This window comes from Bombus vosnesenskii, unplaced genomic scaffold (genome assembly GCF_011952255.1).
Source record: "Bombus vosnesenskii isolate JDL3184/JDL3185 unplaced genomic scaffold, Bvos_JDL3184-5_v1.1 scf7180000016262, whole genome shotgun sequence".
Taxonomy (NCBI): domain Eukaryota; kingdom Metazoa; phylum Arthropoda; class Insecta; order Hymenoptera; family Apidae; genus Bombus; species Bombus vosnesenskii.
In genome coordinates this window covers 1,328,486-1,345,944 of record NW_022884331.1, presented here as the reverse complement: position 1 = coordinate 1,345,944, position 17,459 = coordinate 1,328,486, and the positions used below count along the sequence as shown (strand labels likewise).

The window sequence follows — 17,459 nt, the reverse complement described above, 5'->3', positions numbered from 1 at the left end:
CATCGTATATTTTGATCGTTTTCTATTTATTAACATTGTTTTATGTTATTAAGTCAAAAGCGTAAAATTGGTAAAGTAGTAGCTATTAGTTATCGGTAATGTTTTTTAGTTTAGTACTTGATCGACGTAGAGGCGCCACTGATCATCGTCGGAGAATTCGCCTGCTGTGTAGAGTACACCCAGGCTAGCCGAAAAGGCGTCAAAAAGTTAGCGAATTCTCGTGTGTCCGGCCGATAGTGGGTGCCGTATTGTTGCGTTGCCGCGGATTGTCGCGTCTCGCGCGTGTGTGCGTACGTGCGTGACACGTACGAGGCGTGTACTTTTCCGGGGTGCGGTGCGTTTGCACAACAAAAAATCGTGATCCTCAGATCTTAATATGCTCGAAGGATCGGCCAAGTTCAGGAAAAAGAGGTGCTCCGCCTGAAGAGAGTGCTCGGAGCTGCGCGCATGCTTCTGTGCCTGCTCCTTCGCCATTTTGGAGGTGAATATCACTTTTTTCCTTGTTGCCGGAGTTTTTGAGAAATTACAGTTGATACACCGGGATCTGACCACGATGTTGTACACCCGATCCAAACACGGCAAGCCTTTTTGGCTATACCGACGATATCCCTCTACTGTATTTGCGGGACCAATCTGACGCGATTGCTTCAAGTCAGAGACCCAACCCTCCTTACGCCCGCATTTCTACCTCCTGCAAATTTCACTCGACCGCCTTCTTTGCTTACCAACCCCAATTTTACTATTATTTTTATTCTCACCGTCAAAATACTTGCTCCTTAAGAGTTTCACCTACTATTGATAACATTCGATTCGATCTTCTCTGCAGATTTTCCGTTTAAAAACATATGATATTTATTCAAGTCAAATGAGTTTCCACATATAGAATAGTGTGTTTCGTATTGAGGACCTCGTGATAAGTGTCAAGCTCATCTTAATTATAAATACGTTTTATAGCGAGGAAAGATTTTTAATTGTACTCCCTGTATATCCTACAAACTTGTGTATTTGTGTTTGTTGAATATTGTTTGTCATTGAACTTATTGAGAGACTTGCTGCTATTAATGTATTATAAAAAATTAAATTAGGAGAAATGTGAAATGAAGGTATGCAAATCACAGTGCATTATAATATACAAAGTTGTTATGTATTATACACATATTTGCTTAATTAAAAATAACTTAATTTATACGATATAAAGTTTATAGAAATATCAAGAATTAACTAAAAATTATGTCTATTTTTAGTGAAAAACATATTTACTTTATTCATTATACTTTGTATGTGAATCATATTTTAATATTAAATAAAATGAAAAATCATCTAAGTAAATTCAATTAATATATTCAAATTAGAAGTAGTATAATATTTAGTGTTTAGTTATTAATTATCAAAGTTAAAAATAATATAATTTGCTTCTTTTTCACAGATAGAATGTTAAATTTTGGAATGGATTGACAGAGGATTAAGTAATATTATAAAATTTAGCATAGAAGATTAAAAGACAAGAAGACATCTAAAGGTGTCTGAAATAGGCCTTGGTTATTTAATTATTAACATTTTACTATGCCAGCTGTTCCAAGGCCTGGTAGCCTTAAGGACCCAGAGATTGCTGAATTATTTGAAAAAAATGATCCGGAGAAAATATTTGAAGACTTACGTGAAATCGGGCATGGCAGTTTTGGGGCTGTTTATTATGCACGATGTTTGCTTACCAAAGAAATTGTTGCCATCAAGAAAATGTCATATGTGGGAAAACAAACTGTTGAGAAGTGGCAGGATATCTTGAAAGAAATTCGATTTCTTAGGCAACTTAACCATCCTAATACAATAGAGTATAAGGGCTGTTATCTCAGGGACCACACTGCCTGGGTATATATTTTCAAAATTATTTTAATAAGTCATATCTTAATAATATTGTGTTATAAGCATTCTTTTAATTGTCAGTGATGAATTTTATAAATTAATTATAGTTGGTAATGGAATATTGCCTTGGTTCTGCATCAGACATTATTGAAGTTCATAAGAGACCATTAAAAGAAGATGAAATAGCTGCAATTTGTGAAGGTGTACTACGTGGTTTGCATTATCTTCATTCTCTTGGAAGAATACATCGAGATGTCAAAGCTGGAAATATTTTACTTACCGAAAATGGTACAGTAAAATTGGCAGATTTTGGATCGGCAAGCATAAAGTGTCCAGCAAATAGCTTTGTAGGAACTCCTTATTGGATGGCACCAGAAGTGATATTAGCTATGGATGAAGGACAATATGATGGAAAAGTGGATGTATGGTCTTTGGGGATAACATGTATTGAATTAGGTATTAAAATGTTTATTTAGTTATATATTTTTACTCTGTTAAAAAATTCACATAATACAATAAATATTTTAAATGATTTGTTTTTTTATATGTTTCTAAAGTAATTTATTTATTGGATTATGTGAATATTTATTATAATTTCAGCGGAGCGAAAACCACCTTATTTTAATATGAATGCTATGAGTGCTCTGTATCACATTGCTCAGAATGACACACCAACTTTAAATTCTCCAGACTGGTCAGATGTTTTTCGTCACTTCGTTGAAGTGTGTCTAACTAAAAGTCCAACTGAAAGGCCAGCCTCTGGTAAACTGTTATCAGTGAGTCTTCTACAGAAATCTTCATTTTATCTTTAGTATATAGATTTTTTGCTGCTTTACTGTTCAATTTTCGTATAAACAGATATACTATAGTTTAGTTAGTTGTTTTCTTATAGGCTTTCAATTTTACAGCATCAATTTGTCACCAGAACGCGTTCTCCACAAGTTTTAATAGACTTAATTCAGAGAACGAAAGCTGCTGTTAGAGAATTGGATAATTTGAATTATCGGAAAATGAAGAAGATCTTAATGATCGATGCTTGTGAAACTGAAAGTACAGTTGGTGATGCTGATGGTATGTTAAGTTTTCAGTTGAAATTTGATTTGAGATCATAGTATTTGTTTATATCCTTTTTTAGATTTTTATATTTATATTTTTACTTGTATCTTATAGATACTCCAGATGAACAAACAGGTGGTGATAGTAGCAAGAGCAATTCAATTACCTCAGAGCATTCAATTCATTCAATGGGTGTTTCTGCCAGTTCTCAAAGTTCCTCCACCAATAGCTTGCCACTGCCAAATGCTGACGCAAACGATTATTCCACGGGATCTGTACGAAATAGACATAAAATATCAGCAGGTGGTGTCACTGCCAATCTTCTTGAACATGGTGCCAATAATTTTGCAACAATTAGGACGACATCAATTGTAACTAAACAACAAAAAGAACATATGCAAGAGGAAATGCATGAACAAATGAGTGGATATAAACGAATGAGGCGGGAACATCAAGGTGCTTTGGTAAGTGCATAATTTAATATCTAAACATTATGTAATTTTTATTGAACAATATATCTCATTTATAATTATTTAAAAAGGTAAAATTAGAAGAACGTTGTAAAATGGAAATGGAATCCCATAAACAATTATTAGATAAAGAATATGAAACTCTTTTACAACAGTTTAGTAAAGAATTGGAAAAACTTCAATTAAGGCATTTGCAAGAATTAGAACGTAAGCTTAAACAAAACCAAAATGCTGAGAAAAAACTGCACAAAGAGATAACAAGTAGACAGGAAGCAGATCGGAAAGCATTAGAAGCACAGCAAAAGAAAGACTATAAGGTAATTCAAAAAAGCTTTATATTTTTCGATAATATTTTATAATTAATGATATTTCGTTTTTTTAAGGTTTACAAAGAAAGATGGAAAAAAGAATTATCTCAGGATGAAGTTACACCGAAGCGACAACGAGATGCTACACTTCAGAGTCACAAAGATAATTTACGACAAATGGAAGCGCAAGAAGAGCAACGTCTTGCAAGAGGGCAAAGAGAATACCTTGACCTCGAAATTCGTAAATTCCGTAGAAAAAAGCTACTTGTTTTTCATAGTTTGGAACAAGAGCTACTTCGAGAAGTTAGTACAGTATTTTATTTTATATAGATAATTCTTTCGTTTTACTTTGTTATCAACATTTTGTTATATTTGAATACATTTTTTAAAATATATGTTATAAATATATTTGTATCATGCAGGAATTAAATAAGAGACAACAACAATTAGAACAAGCACATAATATGTTATTACGACATCATGAAAAAACACAAGAACTTGAATACAGGCAACAAAGGGCAGTTCATACTCTTAGAGAAGATCAAGTTCATCGACAACATGCTACAGAACTTTCTAATCAACAAGATTACATGCAAAGAGCAGAACGTGATTTGCGTAAAAAGCATGCATTGGAGCTCAAACAGCAACCTAAGAGTCTCAAAGTAAGTAACATGTTTTAATTTTTCAAAACGATAGTATTATTATTATTTATTTATTTTTCGACTTCACAGCTCAGAAAAAGGACTTGGCTTATATATACTTAACTCCCATTTACTCCCATACAACTCTTACAACATCCAAAGACCCACACTCATCCACTCTTCAATCCTAAACACATATATCCCCTCGTATATCTAATACTATAAATTAAACATATATTTCAACATCATAACATATAAACACTTCATTTAAACAATAAAATCCGATATCGGGAAAAATAATAAAAGTTTAGATCTTATATAGATAAATTAAAGTTTTTTATACTTTATTATCATTTTAGCAAAAAGAAATGCAAATTCGAAAACAATTTAGGGAAACATGTAAAATACAAACGCGACAATATAAGGCATTAAAAGCTCAAATATTACAAACAACAGCTAAAGAAGAGCAAAAGGCTGTTATCAAAAAATTAAAAGAAGAACAAAGAAGGAAGTTAGCTTTATTGGGTGATCAGTATGAACAAAGTATTGCTGAAATGCTCCAGAAACAAAGTATACGTTTAGATGAATCACAAGAAGTTGAATGCCATAACCTCAAGGTAAAATGTTGCATTTATTTAAAAACTGATAAAATTACAGGATTTTTAAAATCGTTCTTTCGTGAACTTAACATTCTTCAATGAGTTTGTAAAAATATGATTTTGTTCAAATATACAAAAAAAATTCATATTATAATTTTAAAACTTGGTTTTGATAGTGCTTGAAACAAACATCCTACAAGTATTAGAACCACAGCAATGTAAATGTAATAATTATTTCTCATATGTTTTATAGGAAAGGTTAAATTATGAATTAGAAATTCTAATGGCATATCAATCTAAGAATAAAATGCAAGCTGAAGCTCAAAGAAACAGAGAACGTCGTGAATTAGAAGATCGAGTATCAGTTAGACGAGCTTTGCTTGAACAGAAAATGGAGCTTGAAACTCAGGAATTCCTTCGTGAACGTAGTGAGCGGATACGTTTATTACATGAAAGACAAGAACGTGAATTACAACAATTTGATGAGGAAAGTGCAAGAATAGGATTCAGGTATGTAATTTGTGATTCATAGTTTTTAGTTCGAACAAATTTCGTAAATATTAACGAGAGAAGAAGATGTTTCAACTGTTCTATAGTTCTATACTTCTATTTTTAATTCATATTTGTGCTAAGCTAATCATTCATTACCATTTCATAAAATAGAAAGATAAATTTAAGAATTTTAGAAAGAAATATTGTAGATGTATCTATATACATTTTTTTCAAATTATTGCAGTGCTCTGGCGATAGCTGAGGCATCAAAAGAATCTTACCCAGACGATGAAAGCCTTAGTGGCTCAATGTTAAGTCTGGCTCACAGTAATAGTTCTACATCCTTCCCCCCTAATAGTCTTTAATTTTAATCATAATCAATTAATAGAATATGTATGTATGTACGTTTGCCTGTAGTGAATGCATAACGAGTCTATCAACGTTTAATTCAATGATTTACATACATAGCAAAAGTTGGCTCGTTATATGCATTGACCCAAACCTAAAAGGTTTGTTAGGGTTGGGAATGTGTATTGGACTGAAATTAATGTAACAGCATATTTTTTAATTATCAAAATATGTCAATGTGATCTATCTGGAAAGAGAGCTTCATATTGAAGAAGAACTTAGATGCTTTTTGCAACGTTGTAATATTTATTAACCATATCCAAATATCTTGTGAACTAAATAGGATTAAAAAGGAAAACTCTTTTAAGTATCAGTCTCATCTACTATACTGAAAAGTAAATCTTAATGTTCTTGGGCTTGAAGTAAGCCAGCTATTATAGCATACAAAAAATTTTATATGCGACTACAGAAAATGTTTAGAGACATTTATTTATCAATATCTTGCAATTATAATAAAAAAAGAAAAAACAGTATAATCATAATGCTCGAATTATTATACATTTGATTTTGACTAATTGAAGATTTGAAATAAGCACAACACAGGAATAATATTTTCGGTAAGATTTTAACTTATCGAAGGTCTAGTATTAAATAATCTTACTGACAATTGCATGTGTTGATTTTCGAAAACCTTATTTCAAACTTTCAGTGACACTTAGTCTGATTTAACAAAAACTGAGTGAGTCGATTTATTTATTTAATTGCATTCTTAATGTAATTAAGATATTTACAAAGTGACAGACTAATGAAAAAATTTAGTTACAGTATCTTATGTTGTAGTTATAATAATGCATTCATAATAGATAATATTTGTTATTTCAATGAGAAATCAATTTCTAAAATTGAAAGACATTTTTTTACTATTTTATACAATTTGTTTTACATTACTAAGAAAGAATGTCAATATCAAAAATTAAATTGATAATAAAATTATTGTTGAATTACCAAAATATGACAGTGTCCACTTCAAATTCCTTTCAACATTAAAATATATTTTTTTGATTTTAATTTGATATTATTCCATATGCAGCCTTGATGCAAGTCTCTGTAAATTATTTACATAATTACGTTGATTTTTGTAATTGAATACATGATACATATTTTTTAAAACACCATATTATTCTATATTTGACATAAAAAATAAGAAACTTTATACAGTGGGAAATACCTAAATAATTCACTTAAGTAATAAGGTTAGCATTTTAAAAATAAAAGACAATGTCTTAGATAAAAAATGTTTGATGTCATGTTTAGATATTTTATAATTATAATATTCTTAATCACATATTTTAAGATTATAATAATACTACTGTATTACTATATAATTTTGTATTATATTTTCAAATTTCTTATAAAATTCTAATGATTAACATGGAAGTAGCGTTGTATCTTATAATGTATTGAGATTAATTCCTAAATTTTTATAATTTTTCTTCAATAATTTAAATGTACAATAGAGTATTTTATCTATAATTTTTTATTATAATAAGAAATAACAAATTATAAAAAGTGCTAAAAATAATTAATTGTAATTTAATATGTTCAAATATAATATCAAATATTTCCTGTTTTCAACAATTGTTTTTATTTCCAAAGAAGTAGAAAATAACTTAAGTGGTGTTTTTTAAGTACCCATGTATATAGTGCTATATTTTCGAAGTTTTGGCATTTAATATAAATAATATGCTGAAAGTAAATATTGTTTTTAGCAACAAATTCCTCCTATTTTATTTGGCAAAAATGGAAACATATATGCGATATTAAATAAAATATAATGTAATGTAAACAATATTATTTTTAGCATATGATTCAATTCAACTTATGCATTTCCTCAAGATGATACTTACCAATGAAGCAAATATCATTATTATTAATATATTATCATTATAAATAATACATTAAGATTGATATAAAAATTCTACTTTATTGTTACACCTAACGACTCATTTGATTTTGCTTGATCAGAAAATTATTAAATTATATGTACTTTTACTTGCTAAAATGAATTTGCAAATATTATTCTAGTCTGTATATTGATTTTGGTATATCACAAATCTTCTATATTAATTTTCCAGATATAAAGTACTTCTTCTTTCAGTGTTTATTCGAATAGCATTATTGTTGCTTTTATTATCAACATTTCAGTTGTATTATATCATATTTTGTTATAATTGTCCAAAGTTTCCATCCAGTACACATCCCAATGTTGTACTTTTATATTGTAGTATCTAATTTCTGTCTTTTTTTCATTTAAAACATTTCCATGTATTTGTTCTGTTTTATATGTGTGTGTATATATATATATATATTATATATACACACATATACATATCTTCATCTTTATTACAAAGTATTGCATCTAAATTCAGTGATTGTGACTGTTCTACTTGTTAATATTTAAATCATTACAATACTGTTAATTATATTTTTCCTACAATACAATTAACGAAAATAATATTAATTTGGGAAAATTATTTCCATTAAATTCAAAATCTTTTCATTAATAATTATGTTTATGTTATGTCATATAACATATAATATATAGTTATCTACTCATATATTTCAATACAATAGAAACTTACATAAATATATCAATTTGTATACTACATAAATTAAGCTACATATCTTTTATAATAAAATATTTCTTCTATGCACGCATAGTAAAACCAGTAAAAAGGCTTTAATTTTGAAGTAGTAAAATTATTTTAGATTATTTTGCTTTTCTAACATTGCATCATAAAATTGATAATTTAATGAAAATGACAAGCAATATTTATCTATTATGTTTTACCTCTGTTTACATTAAAAATGTAGTGCACATTCCAATTTTCTTGTATACTAATATTATTTATTAATAACGACTTAATTAAAAAGTAGAACTTCCATAATATAAAAATTGAGAATGTGTTCAGTTACAATAATAAAAATGTAAAGCAAAAATAGGAACATTTATATATATATATATTTATGTATTCAAAACTCTTTAAATGAAAATGGTCACAATCAACTGAATTATTTGTTTTGTAGCATTGCATATTAATATGTATCTTGTGTAAATTCTTCCTTTAATTATTCTTAGGAGGATACATGAATACAATACAGACTTTTAATGAACTTCTATAATTGATAATAAATAGTAGAGACTAATAGAGATGTTCGTGCTACATTTTATGTTGTGATATGAGTAAATAAAATAAGTCATAATATTTCAATCCTAGTCCATAGGCAATCCATATATCTTTTCATAAAATTATTATTATAGATTTATAAAGAAATATTTTGACATTGTAGATTATATGTTTTGTATATATAAATGCATTTTATTTAAGATAAATTACTTTAATATCATGCTAATAAATTTGATAATTACTATATTTGTTCTTAGAGTATTTTGTATTTTATATAGAAAAAAATCAAATTATAATTGTGACTAATAAGAAAGTTGTTTCAATGTGTAAAGTACTGTTATTTGATTCTTTATAGGAATACAATTTACAAAAAATAATTTATAAGAAATATAGAGAATTTTAACTACAGGAAATTTTATATTTAGATATAGATTTATAATAATTGTATCAAACTCTAAAGAAGTGGACAAGAGAAAATGTTTTCATGCATCATTAAACCTAAAATTAAAATTTATATATTATAGATTGTCCATGACTTGTAATTATATACATAAAAGAACAAAACTTTTTATAACAAAAATTACATTTAGCTAATAGCAATTTAAAAATTGTGTTATATATTAGAAACTAAAGTATAAATAAAAATTTATTCATTAATGATTCCAAATTCTATAATTTGTAAAAATTGGAAGTGTATGTACAATATTTCACTTTTAATCTAAGAAAAATATTTAATATATCCACAATAAAACTTCTTAATATTTTCAGTTTGTAATGAATGCAAATTAACATATTTGCCTCAAAAATTATGGATTGCATAAGAGGACTAATATATATTATAAATATATATTCTAAGAAGACTAAAATGAAACTTAATATTACAAAATTGTAGATAAATAATTTTTTCTTATTTTATTTAGAACTAATGTCATGGAATTTTGGGAAATATGTATATATATATATATATACATATATATAGTATAAGGAGTTATTAAAATGTTTTGTTTTGGATAGGTCATACTATTTTATGTGAAATTTCATGTGAAGTAAGCAAATATATAAATAGTATCATCACATACATATACTTCAATTATTATTAAAGTCAATTATATTAATGTTAACGTTATTTTATAATTATTTTCCTTAAGTGTTGCACGGATTCTCTATAAGTCTGATTGTATGTATGTATTAAAGAAAGAAGAGGAAAGACGTAATTCTTTGATCACAACTATGTGATTATCATTACAAAAAAATGCTAAATATTAATTTAAAATATTAATTTTTGTTGTTATTTGCATTTTGTAAATATCTATTCACTCTGTGTAAGATTTTGAAATTGAATCTTGATTATGAAGAGTAGGATTTAATGTAATAGAATTTACTGAATTCTCCACAGCTATGTCTATTAACTTGGTAATTTGAATTTAAAACGTGATATACAGTAAACTAGCCAATTCAATATAGGCATGGCACATCAATTATCAATTACTAATTAATACTTGTAATCAATGTAAATCAGTTTCTTTCTCACTTATTTCCATCCATGTGTGATTTCTTAGTTTTGACAATAGTTTGTATTATAGTATATTCACTAATATTAAACTAAAATGTATAATATCCTTACAAATCAATTTAAAAATGAAAAAAGATTTACTAAACGAATGTTGCTTTCGTTAAGTAACAGATGTACTGGTGAATATACTAACATTTATCATGGATATAATTTTTGGCTTTAACTAGATTATAATTTTCCTTTTTAGTAGTGTTATTTTCTAACAAGAAAAGGACTGCATAATATAATATGATGAATATAATCATTGTTCAAGAATTAACACTGATTAAATTTTAGAAGATAGGAAAACACTTCAGAGCACACATAGGCGGAGATTTATGAGATTTTCGGCAATATCTGTATATTTTATATGATTAAAAGAATAAAATTTTATGCAAAGAGTCCATAATATAAATTACAAAATCAGACAAAATTACAGATATCATTGGAGTAAATTATTAATTTGCCTTTCACGAAATAATGAACAAAACTTCTAATATATATAGTATTATATTATATGAAATTATTTTATGTTACATTTACTGAATATGTATGTATGTGTATAATGTATTTGCAATATTATTTGATATATTATATAAATCTGGTTTTTATTAGAATTTCAATCCATAACAATCAAATTACTTTATCAAGTATAATTTCCGATAATATGATATTATCAGTGATGTAGTAAAACGTTTTAAATTGATATTATATTGTTTGTACTTTACTTGGTACAAAACATTATGCATAGTCACAAGATAAGATTAATAAATTACAAAAGTTATTAATTACTGATTTTAATAGTTTTTGCATTTTTGTAAAAATTAAATTTCTATTCTATGTCAAATGATTACGTTTATATAAGTTTATAATATAATACTATGTAACAATACAAATTTCAACTTTTTATCCTTTTTAGCACTTTTTAATTTAAAACGCAATTGAAAATAATATTTAGAATTGGGTTATTATGAATCATATATACTATAAAGCTCATTTATTAATTACAATAAACTCTTCTATTAAAGATAAAATAAAATACTGATATTGATACATAAAATATTCCGATAAGGAATCTTCATTATTTCAGAATTAATTGTTTAACAATATTAAACTTTCCATTCCACATTAATATTTACGGAAAAATATTGTTACTGAAAAGATAATTATAAGATAATTAAAAAAATACATTGTCTGGCGTAGAATATTGATATAAGAATCACTTGACATAGAATAATTAAATGTCAAAACTTTGTACTAATACAGAATTTTATTCTGACTTATTTTATTCTCTTTTATAAAGTAATATGTTAGTTAATATATATATATATATCTTGTATATATATTTGTATATTGTAAATATTCGTAATTCGCAAAGATTTCATCGATATTTATTTCTGTGTTCTGAAGATGCTTTCTATTTTCAATATTATTAAACATATAAGTCCTCCACTGTTGCGCCACTTTTACGTTATTATAAGAAAAATTTGCTATAATTTGAATTCCACTTCATTTTCAACTTTTTCTATTCTTGAAACGCATCAGCATTGTAAGAATAATGCTGCATGAATCATAATAATTTTTAAGGATAATTCAAGCAAATTAAATTTTTATTGTATGATATAAGAATTCATACAAAGGACATTAACATAATAAATTTTAATAAAGTACATGATGTAGGTCATAAGATAATCATCTTTCATTTCATTAACTTTGTATTTAAAAAAGTATGTGAAAAGGTAACATACAGAATAATATACTCTAACTCCTGCACTTGATGCATTAAATAGAGGTAAAAATTGTTTTTAGAAATAATATAGTAAAAGTATAGTATAGTATAGTAAAAATTTAAGCAATGCTGAAGTGTTTTAAATTAATTTGACTATTAATTGTGTTAAGTGATGAGAAAATACTAAATATACTTATATATAAAACATTTTTTCTAATCCATAACAATCAATCAATACAACATAACAAGCAATATTGTGAGAGATAGTCTAATTATCAATAATAATATTCTTTATTACAATGACAATTATCATTTTATTTTATACGTATATATGTATATTTATATAGCTTAATTAATAAAGTTTAAAGACTAGTATCTTTATAAGAAAAATACAGTAAAATTAAATATAAAATGCAATTAACGTCTGTAATTGGCCTTCGTTTGTCAAGATTTCCATGTCTAATTAAATTAATATGTCCTTTGAATTATACGACTGGAGAGGAGGACATGTTTATCACTTAAACTTTAAACAGATTAGATTGATGAATAGATAATAAAAATAAACGATATTTAATAATTATTCGCATTTCATAACCTTCCCATACCTCTTTTATTATAAACTATTTCACTAAAACTAGATAATTATTGAATTATTGATCAATCATTATGTAAATATTAGAAGTAGCAAATTTTAGTAAAGGAAGATAGATAAATATTCAGAAATACAACGATTAATGTACTCATCAATATATAGATGTATTTAAAAACTGACAATAAAAATATATCGTGAAGCGTTATAGTAACAAAGAAGTTTAAATTTTATTAAAATACATTTTAGTAATTGCAATACAACAAAATGCTACATTTCATTTCATATTGAGCGCTTACTTTATACAGTTATATAAACGTAGTGTGTATAATATAACAAATATTTTTACATTATAATGTAAACATAAGAAATAAATTGTATTATACAAATGCATTTAGATTTGTGGACATAAAATCTTATTTTGTTGGTGAAAAGTTAGTTGGTCTTAATATACGGGAATGTGTTTCCCTAATTAATGGTACAGTATATGCAACACATTCATCCCATCCTGGAGATCTCCATGCACTTTCACGAGTTTCCATTCGCGCTTGGAGATTTTTGTAGCCTGGAAATGAACATGTCTTTTATTCTTAAAAACATATAGATTATATATATTTAATATAAATTATATATATCTTTTCTGTGAATTAATATTATATATAGTTCATATTGTTAATCTGGTACGTAAGGAATGCATAAATAATATTAACATTAATACCTACACCAAATGTGATGAACATTATATAATCTGCCAATTTGTGAAAAGAAACCAGCAAAAGGTTCATTGTTGTTACGTCTATAATTGATGGCTTTTGCCCAATTATTACCCCATTCAATCATAGTACCAGGCTGTAACCTATAACTACGTATTTCATATATATTGGAACCATTTCGTTTTGTAAGCGGAGGCCAATAGCTAAATGCCAATAAATATTGTAAATAACGCGACCGTAGATATTTGCCATTTTCTTTGAATAATTGTTGATATGCCTGAGAGTAAACAATATTATATATAACATATAATTATCATATAACAATAAATAATAAAATAATATATGAAATGTTTGTTTTATATTACTATATATAAATAAATTTATTTAATTCTCATACCTCTTCTTTAGACAATTCAATTTGTGTGCGGTCAACACTATCATAGCCACCAGAGTATCGCCATAGATGCAACGCTTGATCGATATCACCAGCTACGACAGTCCATGAACCAACAAGCTCCAATTTCAATTCAGATTTCTTGGAGTTTATAATGTTAACAATCTCTTCACTGTAATATTCCAAAATACAAACATGTCCCCATATAATTTTCCTAATATAAATAATTCTCTGTGCATGCCAATTCTGCGACATAAACAAAATCTAATATTTTTTTGAAACTTCAAGAAAAACAATTTTGAAAGAATTTTTGTGCGAGTATTCTAAACATGTTTATGATTTAAACATACGACTTGACATTAAGATAAAGGGAATGTAAACAAAATTAACTTACTAATTGGTCAAATATTTATCAATGGAATCAGGTCGAATATTGTGCGTATGCAAGGCGTAAATAACTCCTTTATCTGACAGCATCCTTGAATGAGACTCTTTGGTTGGCTCGATTTTTCTTACGAAAAGCTTGTTTATCCATCCTTCGCTGATATCCTGTCGGATCGATGACCTTGCAAAAGATCTACAACACACACGATGTGGCTATTGCCCTAAAAAGCCGCCGTTTATATACTAGCTCGCGTAGATTATACACGAAACATATGAAAAAAGGGCTCTTCAAAGTTTTGCAGTCGTGATCGCCTACCGGCTGGTAACAAATGACGGTAGTTTAGTTTTGCCGATCACCGTGATCTGCACGGCTCTGAATCTTCTAAAAACGGCAGCCATTCTTACTGGATCCTCGCGTACAGATCTCTTCTGGTTTGTGTCCAATCAAGATCAAAGCGTAATTTCGACAGTGCTGCAACTAAATACGCGGCGCTTTCAATTACATTCCCGGAGAAACCGATCGTTATTGTTGGTCTATTCTTATTTATCTCCATTCGCGATTTCTTCTTCTTAACACGAAATAAAGCTTACAACCGTGAAAAATACACCTGTCTGATAAACTATGGAATTTAGTGTCACAGCGCTTGCGTCTTTCAATAAAATATTTTATTCTTGATGCGGCAATGACGTCAAAATACTAGTTCCATTCTGATTTATTTCCTGATTGAGAGGGATGTAATAACTTGCAATAATAGTGTCATATGTGGGAAGAAAATTAGTACATATATAATTTAGCTTGTATAATGTAAATTTATAAATGAGGAAAAATTTCAGAAACAAAGATATAAATGTATATGTAAAAATGAAAAAATTTATAAGTATATAAATGCAAATTTTAAAAAGTTCAATATTCATGCAAATAAACATTACACATTTTTGATTTTAAAAACGTGCTACAATAAAAACTTTTTAAATTTTTATTCGCGTTTATATATATACAAGATATAATAATCTATTATGTAGTACATAAATTTACTTATTTTTTAAGAAAGGATACATGTATATAAGAATACATACATATATATATATATATATATATATGTACTATTTATTTGCTGTAATATTATTAAGATTTGTACACTTTTATTTGTTATTGAAAATATTTTTGAATTATATGTTTTTTTTAAATTCAATATCTATTTTATGAAATACATATGTATAATAATATGTTATAAGTCTTTATTGCTAATCATCGTGTTTACATTCTTTCGATAGCATTATCTGACATCTATAAGTAACCTAATTTTGATAATATTAAATTTGGCTAGGTTTGAACTTGTTACATGGGATGTTAGGTTAACACGGTCAATTATATACATTAATCTTTATAATTCATTATTAATTTGTAATTGCATTAATAAATAATAGGAAGAGAGTAAATAATGAAATGATAATAAAATTATAAAATTAATTTTTTTCTATGATTTTATTTTGGTAACATAACACTAAACATTTATTGTATTCTGATGTAGTTCCTTTATTATTCAAATTTACTGTAAATTTTGTGTAGTTTAATGTATTATACTAGTTAATTTGAAAATGGAAAACGCAGAAGTTATAGAGCACTTTTATGGTGTATATTTGCTATATTGTATGAATCCAAAATATAAGGGAAGAACATATATAGGATATACAGTTGATCCTTGTCGTCGACTTAAGAAACATAATGCTGGAAAAGAACATGGAGGTGCATGGAAAACGAGTAATAAAGGGCCATGGTAATTATATAATTTTTAAATAACCATGAAATATGCTATTCTTTGTTATGTTAATTACATGTAAGTTGTAAAAAAGATACTTTGTTTTCTTTTAGGAATATGGTATTAATTATTCATGGCTTTCCAAATAATACATCCGCCCTTAGGGTACGTTCATTTAATTTTATAAAAAAAGAATTATGTAGCACTCTATCAGTAATTTTTGCATTTGAAGTTTAATTTGTTTTTACTTTTAGTTTGAGTGGGCTTGGCAACACCCTCATATTAGTCGCCGTTTGAAACATGTGCCTAAGAAAAAATCACAACAGAAAGCAATTGAATTTTGCTTTCTGGTTCTGTCAAATATGTTAAAAGTTGGCCCTTGGTGTCGCTTACCTTTAACAATTCGTTGGCTAGATTATGAGTTCTTTGAAAAGTACTCTAGCTATGTTTCAGCTCCAATGCATATGCCTATATGTCATGGAAAAGTAATTTCCAAAAAGATTAAGAAGACAAATGATACAATAGAAACGTTGGATGAATCATCTATAATCTGTTCTATTTGTAATGTACCTCTAGATGCAACAAAACAAGCAGTTAGCTGTATAAAACCTAGCTGTTCATTAATATCTCATTTAATTTGTTTGGCACAATTGTTTCGTAAAGGCAACATGATTTTACCAATTGAAGGTACTTGCCCTATTTGTAATACCAATGTTTTATGGGGGGATTTAATTAGAAGAAAGATTGGTTGTTATGGAAATTTGCAAGAAGTTTCTAGTGATGAAGATTATTATATTTGAGGTAAATTATATAAACTTTTTCAATTGTATATAGTTTTAACAATGATAACAAAGAATATATCAACAATTTAAGATCATCTAATTGCTCCAACTTTTTATTATTTTTAAAGTTTTATCTGTAAAAGAAAATTTTGAAAATAAAATGAATTATTATTATAACATTTTCTTATTTTGTATCATGTGCAAATAATTAAGTTAATAAGCTACTATTATAGGCTACTACTAATAACTTGATTTTTAAAATTTGTAATACAACAATTCAACGAAGAAAATGTTAGGAAAAATAACGCTTTTACATTTTATACAAAGATTTCATAAATGTATTACTAGTTGATATTATATATCTTTATTTCATGAAACAAAAATTTCATATCTCATATTCTAGCTGAAAAAGACATAAATGTATATTAAATATTGATTATTTCATTTATTTAACAGCTATATGTCTGTAAAAAAACAACAAATCATGTATATTTATCAGTCTTTATTTTTAACTAATCGACAGATCAAAATATATTTATATATTATGTATATATATGTGTTTGTTGTGTGTCGTGCGCGCGTGCACGTGAT

At 26.9% G+C, this 17,459-nt stretch overlaps 3 protein-coding genes across 4 annotated transcripts; 2 read left to right on the top strand and 1 right to left on the bottom strand.

The window, feature by feature from the left end:
• The first annotated feature begins 137 nt into the window (after window positions 1-137).
• LOC117241946 (serine/threonine-protein kinase Tao) lies at window positions 138-6,237 on the top strand. 2 transcript variants are annotated; one of them, XM_033508247.1, is made up of 12 exons: window positions 138-481; window positions 1,427-1,869; window positions 1,971-2,319; window positions 2,464-2,639; window positions 2,772-2,934; window positions 3,034-3,383; window positions 3,461-3,706; window positions 3,773-4,000; window positions 4,120-4,359; window positions 4,698-4,955; window positions 5,191-5,447; window positions 5,674-6,237. In XM_033508247.1, exons 2-12 carry the CDS (start codon window positions 1,564-1,566, stop codon window positions 5,792-5,794), a joined length of 2,694 nt encoding a protein of 897 aa, XP_033364138.1. In that variant the 5' UTR covers window positions 138-481; window positions 1,427-1,563; the 3' UTR covers window positions 5,795-6,237. The 2 variants fall into 2 exon arrangements, with proteins under 2 accessions (XP_033364138.1, XP_033364139.1); XM_033508248.1 differs by having other exon boundaries at window positions 138-1,103.
• Window positions 6,238-13,040: 6,803 nt separating this feature from the next.
• On the bottom strand, window positions 13,041-15,018 carry LOC117241940 (protein NipSnap). The gene is made up of 5 exons (XM_033508231.1): window positions 14,643-15,018; window positions 14,337-14,519; window positions 13,946-14,114; window positions 13,558-13,825; window positions 13,041-13,400 (listed from the first exon to the last, which is right to left on the bottom strand). Exons 1-5 carry the CDS (start codon window positions 14,723-14,725, stop codon window positions 13,252-13,254), a joined length of 852 nt encoding a protein of 283 aa, XP_033364122.1. The 5' UTR covers window positions 14,726-15,018; the 3' UTR covers window positions 13,041-13,251.
• A 747-nt stretch (window positions 15,019-15,765) lies between these two features.
• LOC117241935 (structure-specific endonuclease subunit slx1) lies at window positions 15,766-16,968 on the top strand. The gene is made up of 3 exons (XM_033508225.1): window positions 15,766-16,104; window positions 16,200-16,251; window positions 16,341-16,968. The coding sequence occupies exons 1-3, from the start codon at window positions 15,926-15,928 to the stop codon at window positions 16,884-16,886; spliced, it is 777 nt and encodes a 258-aa protein (XP_033364116.1). The 5' UTR covers window positions 15,766-15,925; the 3' UTR covers window positions 16,887-16,968.
• The last annotated feature ends 491 nt before the right edge of the window (window positions 16,969-17,459 follow it).

Coding starts and splice junctions, on each gene's coding strand:
- LOC117241946 (XM_033508247.1), top strand. CDS start 1,564: ATGCCAGCTGTTCCAAGGCCTGGTAGCCTTAAGGACCCAGAGATTGCT. Junction 2,935..3,033: donor TACAGTTGGTGATGCTGATG/GTATGTTAAGTT, acceptor TGTATCTTATAG/ATACTCCAGATGAACAAACA. Junction 3,384..3,460: donor GGGAACATCAAGGTGCTTTG/GTAAGTGCATAA, acceptor TTATTTAAAAAG/GTAAAATTAGAAGAACGTTG.
- LOC117241940 (XM_033508231.1), bottom strand. CDS start 14,725: ATGGCTGCCGTTTTTAGAAGATTCAGAGCCGTGCAGATCACGGTGATC. Junction 14,520..14,642: donor CCGTCATTTGTTACCAGCCG/GTAGGCGATCAC, acceptor TGTGTGTTGTAG/ATCTTTTGCAAGGTCATCGA. Junction 13,826..13,945: donor TTGAATTGTCTAAAGAAGAG/GTATGAGAATTA, acceptor GTTTACTCTCAG/GCATATCAACAATTATTCAA.
- LOC117241935 (XM_033508225.1), top strand. CDS start 15,926: ATGGAAAACGCAGAAGTTATAGAGCACTTTTATGGTGTATATTTGCTA. Junction 16,105..16,199: donor ACGAGTAATAAAGGGCCATG/GTAATTATATAA, acceptor GTTTTCTTTTAG/GAATATGGTATTAATTATTC. Junction 16,252..16,340: donor ATAATACATCCGCCCTTAGG/GTACGTTCATTT, acceptor TTTTACTTTTAG/TTTGAGTGGGCTTGGCAACA.